Raw genomic sequence first — 24,395 nt, forward strand, 5'->3', positions numbered from 1 at the left:
GAAACCCGGGCACCAGCCTGTAGTCTGAGTTAATCCACAAACTCAGCCCCATTCCATTGCAGACAAGCTGCAACATTGCCTCTTGCACGAAACACACCTACCTGTTTTCACCACTGAAAAAAAAAAAAAATCATTCCAGACAGGTCAGGAGGGGGACAGCCCAGGCCAGGTTTATGCAGTTAAGGTCACAGAATTTTGTTTGCATTATACTAGTCTCACACAAATTGTTCTCCCACCATAGCACCCAAATCATGCCAGACTTGTGTCAGCTGCCACTACACCCTCAGACCTGTGGTTTCTAGAAACAAGCCCGGATAGCACATCCCTGACACAGGGAACAACTTTTCTTCCTCCTTTCGGGTTTTGCCCTAACAGGGCTCTTCCCCTACACCCACAGACATCCTCTTTGGGCACACAGCAAGACTTCAAGAGCAAGGTTTTACAGAAGCTACCATAAAGGCAAAGCCTTGCTAAAACACAGGTTGAGAAGAACTGCACTGCCAGTGCCCATTTTAAAAAACAAGAGCTCCTCAACACACCCTGATTCTAGGGTATCTTACAGATCAATGGAGCTGGCACAAAACAAAAAGATCAACCAAAGCAAAGCTAAAAGCAACTGAGGACAGGCTGCCATGATGGGTCAGTGTAAAGAATGAGAGAAGCGTGTATTTAAATTTTTTATTTCAACTAATGCTTTGCCACCATATTACATCACTTGGAATAGCTTGGAATAGCAATACGATCTCAAAATATAGCAAACAGCTTGCCAAAGCAAGATAATATTTAATCCTATGGATACAGCATCTTCCTTCTTTGGCGACAACGCTTCCTTTTATCTGTAAAAATAGTTTTATGTTCCAGCACATTTGCTGTTCAGTTTATTGAACCCTGCTGTTTATAACATTTGCCTCTTCCCTGCACAAAACCTCCCCAGAATGTAGTATGGTTTTATATCCAACAGCATTTTAAATAAAAAAGTTATAGTTTTCATGCAGATTTTTGTAAAAATTATTTTCTAGGTGCACAGAACTGAACCAAGATGCATACAAAAATGCATTCACTTCCATTCTCAGGTGTAACCATGCCATCAGCAACATGATATCATAAGTTACTGTGAGATGTCCAAGGATGGTGGTATTCTCATATATAGTATAACCTTAAAAAAAAACACACCAAAACAAAATAACAAAACAACCTTTTTTGTAAGCAGCAAGAGAAAAAACTGCTATGCTTTATTTGTAAAGTAATCATAATAGTTAGATGTATAAAAAAGCACCATGTACAGAGAATACCAGAGGAAGATCTGTCTTCCTAATTACACATTTCTCATTTAGCATTGCGAGCTGGCCTGCAGGTCCCAACTTGTACTGTAGCTTTATTTGCAAAGTTAAGGATGTAGTCAAACCTAGAATATGCTGGGGCTCTATGATAGAAATTAAACTGGATTGCAGATAGAAATTAAATTTGTTTCCATTACAACTCATACCAACCACCTTATAGCCCTCAGGGGTAAAAAAAAAAAAAAAACACGCACCAAGTATCTGAGAAATAATGGGGTGAAAACAGCTCCAGAGCAGTATTGCAAAGGTGCAGGTCTGTTATGAATGCATTTCTGTAAGCTCTTGATAAGTTAACTTTCCTTTGGGAAAAGAGCACATCTGTTGGTTAAAACTCCTCTCCCTGAGAATTTTGATAAGAGTTTGTCTTGCAAAGCAAAACAAAGTCCTTTGAACTTCAACAGTTCCTAGGCCAACAGCATTTCAACGTGGTCACAGCTGATCTGCTACTCATGCACCCAGGGTGGCAGGTTGGGTTTTTGTTGTGTTTTGGTTTTTTTTCTTTACATGGATCAACCCTTTTATACTCGCTTCATTCCTCTGCCCATCAAGCAGGCAAACACAGTCATGACCATCTTCGGTTTCACCTCCACAAGATCTTCTGGAAGAGCATAAACTCTGGCACCAATTCTTCTTGCCATGGACACAGCATACCTATTCACCAGGGAAAGATGAGTGGGTCAGCACTGAGACTGCTACCAATAAATGACAAGTTATCCAACACAATTTCACCTATTACCCTCTTTATTAAGATTCAAAATGTGCAACAGTCCAATCACACCACATCTGTTTGTTTTATAAATGTTTTTTTGATCTTTTGCTGTATTCCTTTTCCACAGCAGAAGAAAGTGTCTTTAATGTGCAAATTGACCTTTGAATGTCAAGTCCACTTTACCAACAGTTAAAATTGTAACTAATATTTGTTAGGGATAATAAGTAGCATGTATAACCAAGGGTTAATCAGCTAACATTTACATTTCCCTTTCTGATTGTTCTTTAGGAATAATCAAGCGAGACTATTACCTGCAAGAAACTGCTGTCATTCTGCCACTGCAGAACAGTCACAGAACACACATTTCAAAGGCATGTTTCAATAGGCATACTTTAAACTTGACAACCTATGATGATTCAGCGAGACATGAGACATACAAGGGTTCAATTTCAAAACCCTGAGCACTTCCTACGCCTGAACAAACAGGTGAGAAACAGACTATCATTGCTAAGAACTGCTTGGGCTGTTCTGCATTTCTCTCAACAAGCAAGAGAGTCCAGCCAACTACTCCCTCCAGCGTTACAGGCAAGGACAGCAATTAGATTTCAAGAAGTGCTGCCTGTCTAAAAGGTACAGTGTTAAAGGAGACTAAAAACCACAGTAATAAACTGTGGTAAAAACATTTGCAGCTTAAGGCCACTGCATAGAAGGAGCACTCTTTCAGTGCAAAACAGCTTTTGAGATAGCAAACTTACTTAGCATTATTTTGTTTGTCATCTTCCGATAGATGACCAGTCTTTACAAGGTCATAGTTGATACAACCAGGCTGTATGGCATCAATTAAATCCACAACCGCCAAGCTTGTGCTGATAGTCTTGTCCTAGAGAATACAGGGACAGACAAGTAAAGATGAAAGCCTAATCCTTAAAGCATACTTCTCACCTCAATTGAGCTGCTCTGCAACGAGCAACAAAACAAGCTTTAAACAAGCCATTTCAAAGCAGCAGTGTGATTATTACCAGCTGGACCACAGGGAAAACCAAACTGCTGCTTCTCCTTTGGTAATAGTACAAGAACATTACTCCAATTTACTGCAAGTGCTCTGAAAATACGAAGCAGTAACCGATGTGCAGGCAGCAGGTCTGCCCCGCTGACCAGACCCAAAGGGACAACACTCACCTACAAACGTTCGCCAGCTCCAGCCCCTGTGCTTGCCAGCATCTCAGCCTCAAAGCCCGACCACCCTCCCCTCCTCTGCCACCGATAAGCTCTCTTGCCCCACCGCTATTCCCCGCCATGGGCAGTCCTAAAGTCTCCTCTCTGGTAGCTTGAAGCCATGTTGTTCCCAGCACAGTCTGAATCCTGTCCTGTTTAAATCCCTTTCTAAGATGTCCCTGCTGTTCCTCCAGCCAAGGAAGTACTTTTTGGGCACCCCTCTCCTTTTGGATGCAAGGGGGGAACCTGCACCTTGAAGTTCTGGATGGAGGTGGACTTGCCAGCTTCTTTCAGGGTCTGGTTTACCCAGCTGACTATAATGTCATCATTAGCTTTCTGACCGTCACCCAGGTCTTCGAGGACATTCAGCGTGTACCTGAGAACCGGCAGAGAGAACAAGATTAGGCACAGAGCCTGGGCAAAGCCCTGGTGAGCATGCAGCCAGGATGCAATGTAAGCCCATGACAGCTTGGAAAGTTTTCACATAGTCTCAGCTCTGATTTTTTGTTTTGGTTTGTTTGTTTTTTTTTTTAAACTCCTTTAGCAAAAAGGAAGAATCATCTATCTTAACTGAAGTGTGATTTCTGTTAAAGCATTTAGTCTTTCTAGCCTGTCAAGTCCTTTAATATGAGACCACAAAATTGCCTGGGCTCAGGACACTTGTTAAACTGTTTCACCATTGACCAGTTGCTCTATAGGGTTAACACATTACTTAAAAGGTGTGGATCAACTCACAAGTTAGCTTTCTGACCACTAACGCCAAATAAGGAGGTACCATGCAGTTATTTTGCAGATATATAATATATATTTGCATCATCTTAGAATTCTTCAGAAATAGATAAGAAAAAGGACAATCAACTTTATCTGTTATTAAGTGTCTCCTTCCTCCCATTCCAATGCAGAAGGTGATTATAAAGCAGCCCTGGAATGTTTCTCTTTCAATTTCCAATTAAAAATTAGAAAATAAAAGTTGTGTAAATGTTCCTGCTTAGGGTTTCTGCATATGGACTAAATTTGAGCAGGCAAGAGAGAGGTGATCCCAGTCAGCAGAATGTTCACAGATCCACCAGCGGGTTCTCCGGAGTCTCTGCTCCCGCCTCCCATGTGCAGCAGGATCAGCTCTGCCACAGATTTGTCCAGCTGTGTCTCAGAAACCCCCAAAGGACAGAGGTTTTACAATCTTTCTAGGTGAGCTGTTCCACTGCTGCAGTGCTCTCATGGCAAAAAACTTCTCAAACTCTGCACTCCATTCACAAGTTGTACATGTTTGAGATGGGTCTTACCTTCTCATCAACTGCCAGACTAAGGCTAGTGTCAGTGTTGGGTTTCCATCATTCAGATCTTGTCCTCCAATGCCAACCAGGGAGAATTTAGCTGGATACTTTCCCAAGTCTACAGCATAGTTACAGTTTTCTAGCTACACAGGAAAAGAGTTTAAACAGAAAATCACTCACAAATACGCTCATTTGACTGGAAGCCTCAAATAGGATTTTTTTAGTGTCCATGGCTTCTTTTAAAGTCTTTTGAAATGCTTACCTTTTTCATATTTGCTCCAAGCTTAGGGTATGGAGGCTTGTTAACTTTATTCCAGTCAACAGGAACTTTGATCTTTTCATATAATTGTAGTATTACCAGTGCATCTTGGAGATCGCTAAAGTGGAAAACATTGATTAAGCCTAACGTTTCAAGATTTAAATGCACTCTGACTTTGTCACATCATGAATAATTACTACTCTTTACAGGTTGTTGCAATTTCAACAACCCTAAAAAGAAAAAAATTCAAAGCATTTTGTAGTTTTCAGGGCAGGAGAAATGCTCCATGCTTAATATCAGCTAGCTGTCGAGCTAAACAGGTTTTAGCATGGTAATCAGCAACAGATCCAGGGAAGAGTTTTGCTACATAAAATCCGAAGGTAGCCACCTCTCTCCACTGACTACAGTGACCTAGAGTATCTTGCCTCCTGACTATGATGTCTTGGTTAAGCCCTAAAATTAGGTGACAGAGAATTTAGTTCCAGTTGCTCTAATGCAGTTGCTCAAGCAGATCTAAATGTATTGGGATCTCAAGGTACCAATTTACACAAGATAGGGGAAAATAAAAAAACTGCCTTCAGCCCTTAAAGCCAATTGCTGGTGTGCCAAGTGCTGGCTCAGAAATCCCTAAGCTATGGACTGCAGGGAGGGTACAGTGAGCATCTCCCACTCCCTACCATCACCTTTTCTCAAGCTCTTTGCTCGGCACTGTGGGCAACAGGACGCTGGTGTGGGCACATCTCTAGCCATCTCTAGTTGGGTCTCTCCCAAGAGCCTAACACTTACCCATAGAGGTGATTTACATGGGGGTTCACACCAAGGGAGTTCATCCAGTTGCGGAAGGTCCGTTCCTCACGCGTCTCTCCTAGATGAGAGAAAACAGGTTCATGCAACTTCTGCAAGCTCAAAGCTGCGCAGGGTTTTCCACCTTGCAAGGCAGGGAGCTTTGAGCAGCATAGCTCATCAATTAGGTTTTTGAGCAGAAAAAATTGTATTTTTTTCTACTATAATTTTTTCAATGGAACAGGGTTGTCCCGATATCTAGTTTTGGATATCCGTTTGATTTCTCCAGGCCTCAGAAGAGCATGCCTTTTGCACTGTCTTCAAGAAAAAGTAGCGGGAAGGTCTTTCACACGGGCGTTAGCTAACTGCTGTCTGGGAGCCAGGCAGCCAAAGCCCTAATCCCAGTTCTGCCAACAATTAGTGCTCCCATGAATGCCTCACTGCATTACTGAGGTGCTCCTGCCTATTGCAGGAAATGGCAAAACCAACTTCCCAGCCCTGGCATGGGGACTGATGGGCTGCTGGCAGTGCTCCTACAGGTTCAGGCTCCACATCAGGGTAAGAGCAGCTGAACAGGCCGTTGAGTACCCGTCTCATCATCTCATCTCATCATCTCACCCTCCCACATCTTCCTCAAATGAGTAAAAAACCACTGCAGCACTGAAGCCTCAAATCATAGGTGTTGCTTCAATGGAGATACCTCCGCTGGGCACAGCCTCTTGTGACACAAGTGTTTACTTTAGATATTTCACTCCTGCTAACTTTGTGACTGATACGGCCATCACCTTCCAGTAGGGTCCAGTCGATGTCCTGGTTTTCAGGCTTGGTAAGTGCTGGGTACTTGTTGAACAGGTTGGCAACGAAGGCCAGGTTCAGTTTGGGATTGCCACTGACCACATCAGCCGGTGTGACGAACTGCCTGCAGCCAAGCCGATCTGCCTGCTGAAGCATGTACTCTGCTCTCCGCAAGTCATCCTTTTCCTGCGGGGGATGCAAAAGACAAGAGCTGTCATGGAAGAGATTGGGCTACAAAGCAGATGGAAAGCTCCTGACTGCTACATGGGGCAAAGTCACAACTCCACCCACCTTTGTTAGGCATCAGTAGCTAATCAAACAAAGGGATGAAGCATGCATGCTAATCCCTGCTGCTGTGGATGTAATTGTCCCGGTTTGTCTTGGTATGTTTCCTAGTATGGTGCTTTCCAAGTTTATATGCTTTCCAACTTCTATGCTTTTTGAACTCGGTGGTTCAAAAGCAGAAGTCAGCATGGTCCCAAATGGAGCAAAACCAGAAAAGATTTCTCAATCATATATGCTAATTAGCAGGTAGTGATCAAGCCTGCAACAACCACTCATTTAGCACATACCTGAGGTGCACACATGCCCACTGACACTTTACACACTCTAGAAATTAAGATACCAGGTTACCTAGATGTCATGGGGCAATTATAGGGTACAGGTAGTTCACGATTGTACAGCATGAGGACATGACAGCCTGAATACTTACATTGAAACCCGACATGTTAATATCGATCTGAGGCTCTCCTTCTTTCTGCCCTTTAGGTGCAATTTGATTGAGGAGGTGGAAATAAGCTCTGGAATCCTGAAATGGATGAAAAAGAAAATTCAGGTCTCCCGCACAGCAGTGAATGCACCATACCGATTCATTTCAGGCTCATCTTTAACAAGTCACCGTGCATAATTTGCTTATGTACCTTTACTGAATTACCAAAATCTGTAAGCTTAAAAGAGAGCATGACGGCAGAAATCCAGGCAGCAGAAAAGGAAACAGAAAGGGAAAAGGTTAGAAATATTTAAGATAAAAATTATGAGTTTTAACTGTTTGAAAGCTGCCTTTGCTGCAAGCTTTGGTGTCTCAGCCTCCTCTCCAATGGCTGGAGGAGGCAACGACCCTGTGCTGCTCGCTCTCATGGACCCCACAGCCAGATGCCCCAAGGCGGCCCTAACCCCTAAACAAGGCAGCCATTCCTACTGCTACAGCAACGATGAAAATGGCTCAGCGAAGACAAAATCCAGGCAAGACGCTGATTGTAAGAAGTCTGAATGTCTCCTCCTGTGTCTGCCCATTAGCTAGAATAGCTTAAAGGAGAAAGGCCAGGATGGTCACAAACTAGGAGGAGCAAATAGCTGCAGTAATTATTTATCAACTACAAGTCCTTTTAGTCCTTAGCACTAAAAGGACCTCAGCATATCCTGTCAGTCTATGGCTTGCACCAGACAAGCCAACAGCTATCAGCAAAGCTGTAAGGAATTTTGAAGTTGGAAATAAGAGTGACGGTGTGCGTGTGTGCGTGCACACACACAGGGGAGCTCTGGGCTCCCCATGCACCTCAATTATCAATCTTTTGTTTTCCCTACCTCAACAGTCCTTTAACCTCAAAACTGCTGGCCATGTGAATTAGCTCCGCAAACCTGCTGACACCTACTGTCCAAAAACCACACACTGACCAGGAGTCACCACCCTCCATTTCTCACTAGGGCTGAGAGAAAAGAGCCACACCCTCACATCTGAAAAACAGCTGTAAGACTCCCCGCCCCCATTTCTACTCAGCCCAGTGTAGAGAATAAGGGGTCTTGTTTCCCTTCCTCTCTCCAATCTATGGCATTTTGGATGAAATGCCATCACCTGCCAAGAGTGTGTGGAAGTCACGCTCTCCAGGGATGCAGTTAAGCAATTCACCCTGTCTGAGCAAGCTGCATGCCCTTGAAAAATTATTTCCATCAATAAAGATGGATTAAGAACATTTGAAAACACATGAGTAATACCAGTTTCCTACTTGATTAAAACATGCAACAGCTTTGCAGCAGGATTCCACTAGCACTGGAGGAAACACTCAGACAGTTCAACACTGGGCTCAACCTCATGGCAAGAGAGAACAGCACTGCGGTACCTTAAAAATACCATCCATAAAATCCCTGTTAAACCCACTCAGTGCATTAAGGTTAAGAAAAGTCCTGTCTGCGGATTAAGGGCCTCATTTACACACGCAAACATGTCCCTGGACGGCTCCCAGCCTTTTCCCAGGCACGTACAGGCCACGAGAGCTCTCAGTACCTTGATATCTGAGCTGAAGTTATTGATTTTGTTCCAGCCTGCGTTTTCCAAGTGGAAGTTGGCCCATCTTAGGAGCAGCTCTTCTGGGGATAGTTTCATAAGGTCCTCCAGATTTTCACCATCACGAAGTAAGGCAGCCAGTGCTAGAAGAAAAATGCTTGTGAGAGGAAGGAAGGAGTTTTCAAAAGGCAAACCTCCATGCCAGAATTAGAGCCGCAGCAACATTTCAGGGGGAGAAGGGGGGAACAATACCAACTACTGATTAAGTCAAAGTAATTGGGGTATTAGTGGAGCTTTCCTGAGTTGGTTGATACACAGAGAAGAGTATGAATGATCTAGAAAACTGTCTGTAAAAATATTTTCCATTTTCTTGTATAACAAAATTATCTGGATTTTACATGCAGTCTTTTAAGCTGATGACAGTAAGTTAAATGTAAATGTACTTCTATCTCAATGAAAAAGTGCTTCCAAGCAGTTTCATACACACTGTTAAAAAAAGCCACAGAAGCCAAGATAAGCACCCTTTCAGCTGGCCGGTGCTTCCCTTGCCATGAATTTTCCATTAAGCCAAACAATGTTACCACTTCACAATTGGGAAGTTTAAATAAAAGACACTGAAGCCCCGCCATCCATCTGGGTGCTCTGATAGCCCATGCAGTAATAACAGAGCTCTTTGAATTATTTGAAAAGTTTAACTTTTGGAGACTGTCGTGCAGGACCAAGTGAGCACAGGGGGAGAGTGGCAGCACCGCTCTCCCACCACCAAGAATGAAGCAAGAGCTCAGCTGCACCACTGACAGTAGCAAGGAGGATTTTAGGAGAACCAAGTCATTGCAAACACATTCCCAAAGAGCTGAAGCCCTCTTTTCCCTCTTTTTTCCCCTCTTTTTTCCCCTCTTTTTTTTTTTTTTTTTGAGGAAGATGTGACGTTGTCTATAACCCTGAAAGGATGCAAGCAGCTTTTGCCACCTCCCAACACCGTTACATACCTATGGCCAAAGCACACCAGGAGAGCCTGCCCAGCCTGAGGCATCACAAAGCAACGTGCTGATTCGCACCACAAGGCTTAAGCCAAGACGCATCTTGACTTACAGACTTCGGTTCAGCCTGTTCAGGCAGTTCTCCAAGGCTGACACACGTTACCAGGATGGCACAACCCACCTGCCTGAACCTGCTTCACAGCTATAAAGAGGCTGGAGAGCACTCAGCTCGGCACATGCCCTGATGAACCTGAAGACGAGTACCTCCCTTTCAGCACAGGGAAGGGGAGGGAAGAGGCAGCGACAAGGCTGGAGGCGACAGCACAAGCAATGCAGTGTTCATGCTTTAGAAGTAATCACTTATAGTTTCATTTACCTTCATTTCTGCTGAGCTCGATGTCGGCGAACAAGCCGATCTTAATGATCTGCCAGAGAAGCCCAAGGACCAGGTGGGGTTTCCCTTCCCTCAAGTCCTCTGCACCAATATTGACAACATGACACCCAATGGCAGATGCAGAATTCAACGCCAGGTTCAAGTTCTCCTGCGAACAGCACGGCAGAGTGAGACACAGCCAGAGGAGATGCTGCTTTGCCTTTCATCCAGCACCAGCAGAGCGGAGATTTACCCCTCGTCCTTGCTCCAACAGCAGCAGCTCAGACGAAACGCTCCCAGCCACTCTCTGGATGAAGTTTTAACAGAGCTGTGGTGGCAGCAGGCTGAATCAATAAGAACTGAACTAGGCACCAGGGTTTAATTTCAGCCTCTGGTATTTAGTTTCAGCCTCTGAGTTAGTTGCATCTAGTGGCGTCAACAAGAATAAAGCTAGAGAAGTGTTAAGTTATACGTATGCACAGGCATCCTCGCAAAAACAACCTGTCGTACTACGACATGATGTGTAGATAGCCAACGCCAATAACCATATTGTTTTAAAAACACAGCACTGTATATAATCACCACAGCGATATCAGGTGTGCACAGCATTTCAGCCATTTTACCCATTTTGTCATTGTTAGCATTTTTGTCTTTTGAACTGTACCCACAGCACTGTCAATTATGCGCAGTACAAAACTGCCTTTAATAATTAAATGCAAATTATAAAACTCACTCCCTTCCAGAGTTCCACAATAATTGAGCCACCATGCTGTTTTCATTAATTCTATCTGAATATGAATTTCAGCAAAAATACAGAAATGTGTTATACCTGAATTATGAATGGTGTGAGTTTCTTCTTGTTAATTGCTCTTTCATCAATCGTGTCCGGAACAGAAAGATTGATCATTTTGCTGGTAGGAGGAAAAACAATAATATTTGAACAACATTTAGTATTTAATCTCAACAAAACTCAGTGCACTGTTAAAATATTCACCACAGTACATTTCCTTTTGTCTGTTTGGTTTTGTGTATTTATTTTTTTTTAAGTCAAGGTTGTGTAAATCAGAAGTTAATATTTACGTTATCAAGAATGTATTTGTAACTAATAGCTAAGCCTGAAACCTTAAACATGTTACTGGCCACTACTGGTCTCAGCTGCTGGAGCAAAAAGAGCGCATGAATTATTCACAGTGCAGTCACTGAACTAGTGAGGACTCATTGCTCTGTTGACATCCGCTGCAGATTCTAGTAAGACAATGCACTTTGTCCTATTGTAGTGGTGTATTACTGCTGGCAAGAAAAAAACTGCCCCCAAAAAAGCGCAAACACTTTGAGAGCACATGAGTGCAATGAATTTTTAGTCAATAGAAAACATGGCAAGTTTTTACTTTATATTATAAACTACTTCCTAACTCAGTTCAGTCTTCACCTGAAGACCTGAATTACTTAAAACAGGGGAAATTAAAAAAAAAATCACAAGCTAAAGAAAAATAAAAAAAGAAATGAAAGGCAATGGGCAGCCCACTAAACATCTTTTGCATATTGATACAGAGGTACTGAAATTCCCGTTCTCCACTATATTAATTCACTTACATTTAAAACACAAACCAAAAAAACACACACAAAAAAAAGAAACCCCATACATAGAACCCCAGGGCAGCTAGTGTTTAGCAGCCCTGGATGCCTTCCATTTTCAGCATGCAGAAAAATGAGTTACTTTACTAACTTAGTGCAGCTATTATCAAAAGCAACTAGAGGATTCCCAGAAAATCCATTTTTGGGTTAATTCATAAGGTCACCAACATTCCCACAGAGGTTATGTCTGTCTAAACATCCAAGAAAATGGGCTATTTAAACACATCTGCCCTCCCCCAAGCTACCTAGCATCAGACTGAGTTTGCACTAGAACAACTTCCACTCCCACAAGACACCTTCTCCCCTTCAGCAAACTCAGTCTCAAGCCCAGACAAAAACTCTAGACAAAAATACTAGCTTGTGAAGTTAGCATCAAAGCTGAAGCATCACACAATGACAATGAGAGCCTGGGTGACTGAGCCCCTTTTTATACGTGCAAAAAATTATGCACACACATTAGTCACAAAAAAACATCCTAGAAGAGGATAAAAATTCCCCTAACTACAGTTTTGGGAAGTTATTTTGGTGATGACTTACCATAGCACAATCCCATCTCCCACAGCTTTGAACAGGTCATCTGTATTTGGGTTCATTGGAATAACGTGCCTACAGTCAGGATCATTTTCCAGGGCTTTGTTTATCCAGTTTACAAAGGCATATTTTTCTTCCTCTAAGATAACCAATTGTAAATTTAATACAGGCTTTTTCATAACATAGCAAAGATTTTCCCAAAGGAATCACTGTACAATAGCCCAGCGAAATAAAAGCCCCACTATCATTACCACACTATTTTATTCATCACACAAAGTTTAAAGAAATATGACTTTCACTTCCAATTACCGGAATATTCCTGTTATTTACTTCATTACTCAACAACTTTATTATATTCAACTGTGACACAAGGACTTCATCAGCAAGCACAGTTAACAAAACAAATAAGCACACATTTAGTTTACACACTGCTAATCTTGCATTACCCTCTAATTCTGTCCTGCTCTCACCTTGACATGAGATCATTCAGCTGTCAGAGAATAAAAGCATAGCACATGGGAGGGCAGTAGAAATCTATTATTTTTGGCATACGGCCTCCACTCACCCAAGAGAGGAGCTGAAAGGCAGAGCGATACCTGAGTAGGAGTGCTGCGTCCCCTCGCTGGAGAGCTCCGAGGTCCCCCCAATCGCACAGATTCCTTCCTTCCTGTTAATTGCTTTTCTGAATGTTTTAGCGATATCGCTGCTTTTCACCTCTTGGAAAATCTACAATTTAAAGTGCTCTGTTAGACAAGAAAAACTTGTCTTCATAAAACGGAAGGACTACAGAAGCAGCTATTTCTTCTTGGCTTTAAAGCAAACTTTGTAGTAAAATCAGCAAACGTGAAGGGCCCGGCAAGGGTGTAGTGGTATTGAACATAACATGGATAGCGGGCAGAGAGTCATCCCACTCTCTCAAACACATATTGCAAGTGCCTATTGAAATAGAAGCATTAGGCATGAAGTACCTCGCATACATTTACCTTTTCAAGTAGAATTCAAGAGACCACGAGCAAAAACACATGAAACCTTTGCAGTCTGAAACCAAGTACACATGCAGCAGTTTCCACATGACCAAAGTTGAGAAAGCTGTTGTGCAATTTTAACCTTTCTGCATAAGCCAGGTGCTCGTGTGACTGTGACTTTAGTTCACACAAAAGACTGTCCACAACCCAAGAAAAAATTCTTTACGTGTATAACAGTCAAATCTGTAACAATGAGTGCTCCAGGTAAGGATTCCCCCTTCCCCAACAGCAGACTTGGGCTAACTGACAAAACACACTCACACATGAGGGCAAAAGAGATGCTTTAGCGCAGGAAGATTACACGTGCCGTTTGCGCAGGTTGTATGTCACTATTAGTGGCCCTGAGGTCCTACAGAACTGAGCAACTATCAGAAAAAAGTACATTCAATGGCTTGAAAACCTACTGTAACTCCCTCAAAACTTAACCAAATTAGTTTCAACGACGCTGAAAAATACAAGTGAAACGTGCGCAGGTTTTCTAAACACTACCCAGAAAAAGGCAATGAAACAGCACTGTAAAGCAGAACAACAAAATGCTTCTGTTAAAAAGAGAGGAGGGGACTTGCCCACCTGGCTGCAGAGGTGTCAGTGCAGGTCCAGCCTGCTGGCTGTCATGCCTTACCTTCCCCGTCCCTTAAACACAGGGAAGGTGGCAAGTCAAGATGATGATGCAGTGCAGTTAAGCCATCTCCTGATGGCACGCAGAGGTTTTGCTCACCCCAGGGATCAGGTAGAGCTGAGTGAAGACTCAAGAGCCCAAAAGTTCTGGGTTTTCTGGTTGGTTAGTTGGTTTTAAACATATAGATTTTGATACAGATTTATTTATTTTAAAATTTGCTGGACTAATTACTGGTATTGCATACCTTCTTTGAAAATATGTGCTTTAATGCTGAGGTCCCACTAAGTCACTTGGCCCTAACCTCAAGTCAGTTCATGTCATCCTTTGTACCATAAACCCCAACAAAAGTGCCAGAGTTAGAAAACAGCAACAGTTATGTTTGTAAAAATCCTGCAACTAACCATTGGTTCTACTGCATAGCTTAGTTGCCCGTAAAACATTTCATGTTTACTCGATCATTGGTACCATTCAAATGTGACAGAAGAGATTCATTTCTTCCTTCCTAGTGCAAAGTTAGAGTTATAGACCAGCTCAGATCAACAGTTGAAACATGCACCTAGCATGCAAGTGTTCACAAACTGCAAACAAACTCCAACTTACTAGTTGACTCCGAACTCAAAAGTTCAGAGGGTCTGAAAACAATTAAGGAACAGAAGGTGAAGATAAATTAAGAAATATCAAGAAAAATAGTTGACATGAAAACAGCTCCCTCAATGTACTGCACATACTTTTATTACTCTTTCAGCATTCAGTCATCAGAGTATAAAAAGGTTGAAGGGATGGATATTGAACCAATATCTCAGAAGTGTTGTGCTTTTGTAAAAATGAAAAAAAATGAAAAATTGACGTATTTCTACAGAAAAAGGCTGAAGGTTAGACCCATCCTCCAGCTTCTCCTACCTCCTTACTCCTGTTCTTCCCTTTTAAGGCAACAAATGCATATGAATTTTCCTAGATCAGCATCTAGGACTAATCTCCAAGTGTGTCTTGAAATGCCCTCTCAAATCTTTAGCAAATACTTGTAGTCCCATTAAACTGAGAAAGGAAATTATACTGCTCCACTGGGAAAACAAGCATTCATCTATGTGCCTGGAAAAACTGAGTAGCTTCCAGTCAATATTGTAAGCTTGGAGAACTAGAAGTCTTTTTTCCAGTTCTCACCTCATGTGGAAATGGTCTTTCAGCCTCCAACAAAGTTTTCATATAGGAAAAGCACAAAAGACTGGTCATATGCAGAGATCTGTACAAAGAACTGATTTTTACACAGCAAGTCTCAAAAGTCATCAGTTTGTAGAAAGAAAACTAGGATTAGGGTAAGTGGCTGAGAAGCCAGGCTCAACGTCTTCTACCCCCTTCCTTAGCTTTGTGTTAAAGGGGTCCCCCAGACTGCTGAAAATTCAGAAATACCACTTACATAGACAAACTCTTCAAAACTAATCTTCCCATCTTTATTCTTGTCACTGTCAATCATGAGCTTCTGGATGATCTCTCTCACTTTGTACCCGGGGAGAGGCAGGTTGGCTTCCTTGAAGAGCTCGTGCAACTCGTAGTCACAGATGAACCCATTGCTGTTGAGGTCTGAGGAAGAGAAGGGGCAGGAAAAGGTTTTAGAAATGTGCCAGTACCCCAACAGGACCAGCCCCAGACAGCAGGGCAGAAACACAGCTCCCATGCTCAAAAGTGCTTTATGGAGAGCATCCTGCATACTGGGGACGTCTACAAGACATGGAATTAAGGAGGAATCTCCTAGCGTGGCCTGTCACAGCATACCTGTCTTGGGGCCACATTGCACAGAGCATTCATCTTTGCTGAAAGCAAGATCTGTGTAGGACAGACGCACAGCAGGATGCCCACACCAAAAATACCACGCCCAGGTAGTACACTATTCAATAGACGCCACCAAGAATACACCAGCAAAGGCACACGGTAAATACACATGGCACATCCTCAGAGAGGGTCCCAGCACAAGCCGTGAGATCTCTCTGGCTTTGGGCAACAGCAGCCTCGAAGCAGAGCTGACCAGGATGGCTCTCAGTGCACATGACCAAGTCTGGTGTAAAAGTTTCACAACAGAGCATCTGTGTTTTCATAAATCATCTCCAGAGTGTTTCTTTTTACATCTAACTGCAGCTGGCTTTGCATGTTAAAAATAGGTGGTAATGAAACACAGCACTTCTTACTTTCTGAACTGAAAACACTAAGTCAGCTCTGCATTTACGTTTTTTGATTATGTTGATAATGATGTTATCCATTTATCACTGACAGAAAATTACAGCCAGATATTTTAATGCTGCCCAAGAATGCTCTGCAAGGACATTTGCTTTGACAGTCAGCCACCAAGCCACAGCAGCACTGCATGCTTAGTGAGACATTACCGCCTACTAGATTTAGGAAGAAAGAAAAACAAGAATCTAGCGTGAATCTGGAGCTTTTCACATCAACAGATTCCAAACCCTTTGGGGACATCATCACATCTATTGACTGCACAGGGCAAATCCAGCAGCCTTTCTTCAGGCAAGTGAGGTTTTGCTGCCACCACAGACAGGCACGGGCTGGGTGCCTCCTTCCTCAGGCTAAGCAAGATGGTTCACAGCATGGCTGGTACCCAGGCTTCGGCAGAGTTGGGTCCACGAGCAGCCAGAGCATTTCAAGCAGTCAGACAGCCTAGATTCACATCCCAAGACATAAGCATGACCCTCCAGCATGTTCAGAGACACAGGGATGCAGGGCATGTTGTGCTGTTACTGGCTCAGTAGTGATGTTAAAATCCCTTTGCTTTAGGCAAGTGGTACAGACAGCCCAGGGAAGTTAATTCAGTGCTGAGCTGCCATCTCCTCCCCAGGGCTGGGGCCGTGGGGAGATACCAACCCTGGATTACTGCTGGTGGGGAATACCTGGATGAGCTGAGGAGGTGGAGATTTGGCAGTCTCCTACGATCATCATTCAACCACAAGCTCTGCAAAGTCAACACAGTGCCTGTACTGAATACATCAGCCAAGCCCTTTAAGGCTAAATGAGAGCAGTCTCTGCATTTGAGCAGCTGGGTCACCTTCTCCCCCACCTCAAGAGCTCCGGGCACTGTGATGGTGCACTGCCAAGTGCAGCTCGCCACCACCAGCTGCCAAAACCACACGGTGCTGCAAGGCAACCAGCCCCGCTCAGCTTCGCCCAGCCACCATTCTGTCCATATCCCCCATGGGAGGATTTTTCTGCTACTTACAAGGCAGCAGCCTCTCCCTGTGGCCGTAGAGTTAAATTCCACTCAAGCAACAGCTTCTGCTGCCGAAACACCCTCACGGACTGCAGGCTGCTGCCAGCTCCCCAGGCTGCACGATGGAAGAGCTGCACCAGCCCCAGTATTGGGTTTTGTTCAAGAGCAAATCCCACACCACAGCCACTGGGGTCAGTATTTATGCTTAAAGGGAGATATTCAAGAATAAAAGAAAACAATCAGGATAGCTCTAAAGTCCTTTTTTTAGGAAATTTTGAAAGTCATTTTACTTTTAATGAGGCGTCAGTCATGGTTTTTAGGTTTTATTTCACAGCAATGTTCCAGCAAGCAGCATGTCCTCACCACTGCTCCAACCTTCCTCACTTTCTAGATCCATATGGGATTTTAAATTTGTTTTTCTAAGTTAGCAAAAAAGTGAAATTCAAATGCTTCTTGGCAAACATCCAAAGTAACACAGAGCAAACCTGTACTCCCTCCTACACCCCAGCACCTAGGTCTCAAACTAAAGAGCAGCATCAATTCCAGTGGATTAATAAATACATTAAACTACTTCATGAAATGTCAGTGTTTACAATAATGCTGATGAAATAAAGTGGTTTGGGCCAACAATGAATGGTAGCAACAGGCTGCTGACTGGCTTTCAATTTTAGAATTTTATTCCAAAAAGATATAAGCTTACAAAGGCAAGCTTTATTAAACAGTCCAGCCTGAGATGTCATCAGCAAACTATTTCCCCTCTAGATAAATCACAGCTTCTTCTATTACAGTTTTCTTATTACTAAATCTAACTCCACAATATGCATCTTTTCCCTGCCTCACAGCCAGTGGAGAAAATCAGACAAGAAGGGATTTGCTAATCTCCAGGGCCTATGGACCTGAAACAAAACTTTACTTTCACCCTCAGCATGCCTACAGCCAAGACCCATTGCTTTAGCCTGTGCTTGACTGAACCAACCACAATCCTTTGCCACACTGCCAAATTAAGCAGGTAAGTACAGAAACACCTGTTCATCACTTCTTCCAATCAATCCACCACCTAAAAAACTAAGTTTTACATCTACCCAAGTGTTAGTAGGCAAAGGACAAAGAAAAATAAATACAAAATACAATAAATTCAAAATACATACTGTATCCTTAATAGGATCACGGGTGTGATTTTGATTCAGATTTGGTAAAGGTTTTCCTCTTGACATGTCTAGCTTAAGCATTCAGAAGTGTTTCTGAACCAAGCTTGCATGTGCCATGTCTGAGCCTACTCAGAAGTGAAAGGGAAAAACACAATATATGGTATTTCATGAGGCAGAAGTCTGTTGGGTGAGACAGCAGCGAACTGAGCTCCAAAGTCCCTATCTCTAATATACTGGAGAGGTGCACGGGTAAAAGGATGCTTAAATCTGTTAGAGGTCAGTTCTACATATGAAGCCCTGTGTGTCTTTTAAGGTTACAATCTAGTTCAAGGAATTAACCCCCAGCCTTCCATTTATATTGGTTTGCTTGCAGAACAGAAACCATAACTTAAAAACACTGATTGAAATGCAACTGAGGAGTTAGCCCAGGCCATTGTCTGGTCCATCCACACCTGCTGAGCAGACCTCAATCTCAGCCTGAAAGCACCAAAGCTGGCCGCAGGGCAGATATCAGGAATTTACTGCAGTCTAGGTCAACATCCACCCATTTTGAGTCTTTCGTTCGCCGCTGCAAAGCAGCATCTCCCCAGTCCTCCGGGTGTGCCTAGTTCAAGGAAGATTTACCTCTGCTCACTGAAAAAAAAAAAAATTAGCAGCTCTGCAGCACAAAGAGCTATCTGAAACGCACACTCACATGTGAGTGCATGCGACTCAGGAGCATGGTACCAGGAAAAATGCTGCCCATCAGGAGGGGCTGCACACCAGTGACTCTCAGCACCTGCATTGGGCTCAGACAGACAGCATATGATCAAGTGTGAAGGACACACACTGTTAAGTAATGCACCTTAACTCACTCAAAACTCTTGGGCCTCAGGACCTAAGTTCTTCCAACTCTTAACAACATCCCAAACACCCACCTGTAAGAGTTACTCTTCCATAGTATCCTGGGAAAAAAATTAATCACTGTTTTACTTCATAGATTAAAAGGGCATCTATGTCCGAGACACTTTGGGAGTGGGATTTACGAGCAAGACAGGTCTGTTGGTTCAACTGCAAGACCCTACACCAAGTTACTGGTTTTGCAGAAAAGACAGTCTCATTTCAAGTTTTAGCTTCTTGGCCGCAGAAGGACAGATTTAAGTGTTAAAGGCTGGTGGATGTGCTAGCCCGTGGTTTTGGCTTGGTAGCAGAGTCAAGTAACCTTAACTAGTGATTGACTATGTGGTGGAATATGGACCCATTCTTCTCTTAACATGTCAAAAAGCCTTTAGCCCTGTAAACATGACAAATAGGCCTGAGACCCCTATCCCACAGGGCAGCTGCTTCCCTACCCGCTGTCTCTGTTCCCACTCTGGCATCACAGTCAAATGTACAAAGTAGCAGCATTAAAAAAAAATAGTCGTCACCTTTGCAAGCACCAGCAAGTTCCATAATTATTTCCAGCATTACTGCAGGCCCACCATATGGTGCCTTGCTGGATGTCCTGCAACAGGGCCAGACTTCAGACGGAAGGTGGTCTAAAATCCCTCTCTAACAAAATCTGAAGTGGTATTCAACAGCTGAAGAGGCTGTCAAAATAGAAGCTATCGCAAATGAAATCCTTCGGCATACAGCCCAGAATTACTAATGGAAGAAAGCGAAATTGTTTTAACAGACAAGCTACAGCCTGGATCTGCCTGATGGAAAGGAAACTACAGCACATCTGAAGTTTCCTCTTTCTACTGAAAGATGCATGCACGCCAGCATACTAAACCTGGGAAAGGTCACTGCAGTGATGTACGGCACCATCTTCTGCCCATATGCAGGTGGCACAGCAAAGCCACAATAAACAAAACCCAAAAGCTGCTTCAAGCTCTGGCTCAGCTTCCTCCAGACAAGCACTTAAAATAGCTTAAATAACAGGATGCAAGAGGGGAAAGTAACCCACACGTTTCCTTTTAAGGATATATGCTCAGCAGGACACACTCTAGCAGGATCAGATCCCTATTTGCCTTAAGCTAACGTTTCAGAGCATTGTTTTACCACCTTGCAGCAGCGAACAAAGTGTTCTGCTGGGTTACGATTTTTAAGTACTTTGTGTTTCCAGAAAAGATGCTTATCTCTGCTATCAGAAGCAGGGAGAAGGAAGACAAATAAACAGGGCAAGTTTTCAGATTTTGTTCTGCCACACCTCCCCTGTGAAGTGCCACTGTTTAGCCAAGTACATATATACACACACCTGTTCTACAGAACAAATTCAGAGATCAGCTGAGATTTGGAGCAACCTGCTCTTCTCCTACTAACCTGTGGGTCATTCAAAGCCTAGACAGTTCTTGTGCCCCACTTAATTACCTTTTTCAGATGTTAAAATGCTTTTCTTCCCCACTGCTGTTTACTACTTGGATCACTTCCAGTACAAATACCTGGCTGTAAGATGCTGAGAGCTGTTTGTCCAAGCTGTAGCCGACTTTAGTGCTAACCTTAAACCATGGTTTCTCACCTGTGGACTGCTTCTAGTAAGCAGTAGGTAGTCTATTGCCTTTTGCTGGCTGTCAGTGAACAGCACACCAGCTGCATGGGAGAGAGAGGATGCCTTCCATGCCACTTGAAGGCAAGTGGTGACAGAGTACATAGTAACACACCTCACTGCCTTCCAGCATCACCAGATGTCTTGATCCACTCCAGCTACATACAGAAAAGCCAGTCAAACACACACCTTTAAAGTCCCATCAACCTACACATCCAGAGCAGCAACTTGCCCCATACTAGAGTTAAAGCAGGTCCCCAGGAAGCCCATGCAGCTGCGCACTGGAGCAGGGCATGTCTTGGTGAGCAGAAGCCACCCCACGAGAGGCATCCTCCTCCCCACATCTCCTTTATGACATCCTAGAAACCAACCAGCTGAGCTTTGCTATAACCATGCTTCTCAGCTGCATTCCAAGTCTTCCAGGTAGCTGGGAGATGAAAGAAAGGCTTCATTTTAAATAGCAGCCTTAGTCCAACTTGTCTTCGCATTCAAGAGAGATGGCGTTAGAAGTTCCCAATGAAAGTCAGTCACCCAATTAGCAACCAGTTCTATATCCCAGGGCAAACATGGCCCCTTTAGGCAAGAATAAAAGGAATGAGAGCATTAAAGACACTCCTGACAGGCATGTCCCACAGCAATGCTTGCGGGCTGTACCATGCCTAAAGCACACAAAACAAAAGGCAGCTGAAAAGGACTAGCAGATTCCATCTCACTTGTGGGTATGTCCAGGCTAATTATCACATTTCTCAATGATACCTAAGTTTTGACACTGCTTTTATAATTTAAAACAAAACAGGGACCCACCTCCCACGCAGGGTGTGCTGGTTTCCTAAAACAAACCAGGATTTGACTTGGGTTTCTCCGTGTTTCCAGTGCAAAGGCGGCCAGCCAACCTAATCTCAATAATTTCCCCCCACACTAATGACAAAAAGCCACCACACTGCAGCCAGGTTAATCATTTTAAGTTTATCCAGGGACAGAACAGGCTGCCTGCATCCCAGCCTTATTAAGGTTTGCACTCAGAGGCACATTAGACAGCGAGAAGCTTGATGGTCACTCATCTTCCTCTGCAGCAGCTCACTTCCACCTGCTGGAAAAGTCTTGGGAAAAGCGAGACAGGAGAGGGAACTGCTTAAAATGCAGCTTGCTTCAAGTCCCAACAGGGAATACTGCTCCATGAGAATCAGTTGTCTTTGAAATTCTTATTTCTCTCTGCAGATTGCAAATTTAGAGCAAGTGAGAGTTTTAAGAGTCACCCTGCTCTAGAGGGCAGTTTACCCAATACAGATGTGAGGCAACTACCAATTTGTATTTATAACCAGTGCTCAAGCGATGACAATGTCCAGTTAGGAAAACAAAATGCTGGCTCTGATCACTTGTGCAACTCCTCCCCGGGCCAGTGCCAGTCCCGGGTGTGGTTCCCCAGCTGCGTACACTGACCTCAGCACACACTGCTGCGGTTCAGCCCCCATCCCGCCCCTCCCTGGCATTTCTCTGATCCTCCAGTAAGCCGTATCAGGAAACTAAACTAGCAGAAAACAATTTTCTCCATGATGTCAGTTTTCTGCCCGTTTCAGCTTCCCAAAGCAGCCTGCCATCGGCTTCTGCAATGCCAGCGCAGGGGGAAAGCTGGAAGGCAGGCAGAGCAGCTTGGGCTGTGCAACCCCTCGAGCACCGCAGGCTGTTAGGGAGGTGAGAACTAGGGAAGAAATAGAGCCACCAGAGGGCAATGCACATGCACTGCAGCCGCAAAGCATTTTATTATCACCGCAAGTTGCTCCATAATGGCCAGGTAAACAGACACTAATTAGGTTTTGCCTACAAGCTCACCAAACGCAGTGCCTCAAATGCAACTGCACAAACCAGAAACATAGCACCTACATTTACCATCTGTATGGCTCAGCCAACCTGCCAAAACCAACATCATCAAAACCAAGCCCTGAAGTGCTGCCTGGGCCAGAGTAATGCAATACCTGTTTGCCATCAGGAACCAACAGAGCCCACCCTGGAGCAACAGGGTAAGGCTGTCTGCCAGTGCTCACCAACAGCCAAACTGCCCATGTGCCCTCCTTTGGGCTCCTTGGCTAGAAGTGACAAGCCAGAAGCAACAAGGCTGCCAAGGGACTCCTTGGCATGGAGAAGATCACAAGAGCAAACTGCCCACGTCCTGCTGGCACTGCTGCTCACACCGGTGGGATAAATCCATTTCAAATGTACAGCAGACAGGAGCAAGGTGCCCTCCTCACTGTGACTTACCAACTTTGGCAAAGGCCTCCTTGAGTTCCTCCAGCTCATCTTTGGAAATTTGCGTGGTGTTGGCCATCTCATGAATTTAGGGAGTACCTAAGAGAGGAAGAGGACACTGTGTGAAACCAAGCTGCATTCAAATGCATGCAGTTTTGAACAGCAGTATAGCAACAATCAGTACCAACGTCACTACAGTTCTTGAAGCCACGTTTATCTTTCCACTAAGAAAACAGATGTGTGAAACTCAGAAGATGGGAAATGTACTCCTTAAGTCAAAAATCCCATTAGCTTTGTTAATATTTAGCTCTGTGTATTTATTTTATAGGCTATGCTGTTCTGCATACATTAAGATACCTGCTACCTGTGTATTCTGTAGGTCAGAAAAGCTCATATCTCCAGGGATTTTCCACAACTTTGAACAAAGTCAGAATCCAGAGTTAAAATATTAATGCAAGAGATACTGAATGCTCTGCCTGCCTGTCTGTCCCGAGACCACACAGCTACCAAACCCATGTAATAAAGATTCTGAACAGCACCTGAAAAAGGTATTTTTGCACCTGAAAGAGGTCTTTTTTAGTATACATGATATTGTTTGCAAAAAGGAAATAGTCTGCTTTTCTACAAGAAAACTGATTGAATAAACACCTGCTTATTTCCCCAGCGTCAGTCTCTCGATAAACCATGGAAGCAACAGGCTGTTTGCACTGCCACTGACCCCCTCCACCCTCCTGAGCAAGGCACGGCAGGAACACTGCAAGCAAGTGCGGAACAGCAGGCATCAGCCACGCTCAAACCCTGAGTACGCAGAAACTCTGCTTTTATCAGATCTGCTTGGTGTTTAAGAAACAGAGAGAATGAAGCATACAGTTCCTACACCCATCTGCTATAATCCTCCTTTCCAAGCACTAATTAGGTGCCACCTGGCCAGCCTGGACAGGAGGTATCACCATAAGGACGGGAAAAGGCCAGTGACCTGCCTGCATCCCCTTCCTACGACATTCGTGACGGCAGCATCAGATGCCCTGTTGGCACTTTGGCCAATACAACCCAGAGAGATCAGTGATTGATGGAACAATGCAAACAGGGCAATCCCTGTGCATGAACCAAAAGGTAGGGACCAATAAGCACATTCTAGCACACATGCTAGCTCTAGCTCAGGGTCTTTAAAAATGGGGATCTGGGCAGGCTCAGCGCGACTTCAAATGAGATTTGCATCCCAAGGTTTTCCGGCTCCCGCTTTGTTAGCTACAGTCACTGTAAGTTGAGAATAAAAGGTTCCTCCTCTGCCTATGGGAACAGACACAGCTGCCTCCTCCTCTGTAAGCAAAAGGATGAGGGGTGAATTCAGGTTTACAGACTGTCAGCAGGCAGGATCCTGAACAGGCTGGCTCGCTGCTCAAGTGACAAGAAGCTCAGTTTCAAACACGCCTGTGCTCTGATTAGCAAGCCTCTTTTGTCTGAGGA

General features: G+C 43.9%; 1 protein-coding gene across 2 annotated transcripts in view; it reads right to left on the bottom strand.

Annotated features, from left to right (window-relative positions):
- Positions 1–664: 664 nt before the first annotated feature.
- PLS3 (plastin 3) overlaps positions 665–24,395 on the bottom strand; it is a 53,900-nt gene continuing 30,169 nt past the window's right edge. For both annotated transcript variants that reach the window (XM_072876860.1, XM_072876861.1), the window contains exons 2-16: positions 22,941–23,027; positions 15,234–15,397; positions 12,772–12,901; positions 12,182–12,314; positions 10,839–10,920; positions 10,013–10,178; positions 8,657–8,799; positions 7,088–7,183; positions 6,366–6,561; positions 5,584–5,662; positions 4,801–4,915; positions 4,548–4,681; positions 3,517–3,640; positions 2,805–2,929; positions 665–1,991 (exon numbers count right to left, since the gene is read on the bottom strand). In XM_072876860.1, coding sequence (XP_072732961.1) covers positions 1,859–1,991; positions 2,805–2,929; positions 3,517–3,640; positions 4,548–4,681; positions 4,801–4,915; positions 5,584–5,662; positions 6,366–6,561; positions 7,088–7,183; positions 8,657–8,799; positions 10,013–10,178; positions 10,839–10,920; positions 12,182–12,314; positions 12,772–12,901; positions 15,234–15,397; positions 22,941–23,007 — 1,887 coding nt within the window. In that variant the 5' untranslated portion in view covers positions 23,008–23,027 and the 3' untranslated portion in view covers positions 665–1,858. The remainder of the gene's footprint in view (positions 1,992–2,804; positions 2,930–3,516; positions 3,641–4,547; positions 4,682–4,800; positions 4,916–5,583; positions 5,663–6,365; positions 6,562–7,087; positions 7,184–8,656; positions 8,800–10,012; positions 10,179–10,838; positions 10,921–12,181; positions 12,315–12,771; positions 12,902–15,233; positions 15,398–22,940; positions 23,028–24,395) is intronic.

This window comes from Ciconia boyciana, chromosome 12 (assembly GCF_034638445.1).
Source record: "Ciconia boyciana chromosome 12, ASM3463844v1, whole genome shotgun sequence".
Lineage (NCBI taxonomy): Eukaryota > Metazoa > Chordata > Aves > Ciconiiformes > Ciconiidae > Ciconia > Ciconia boyciana.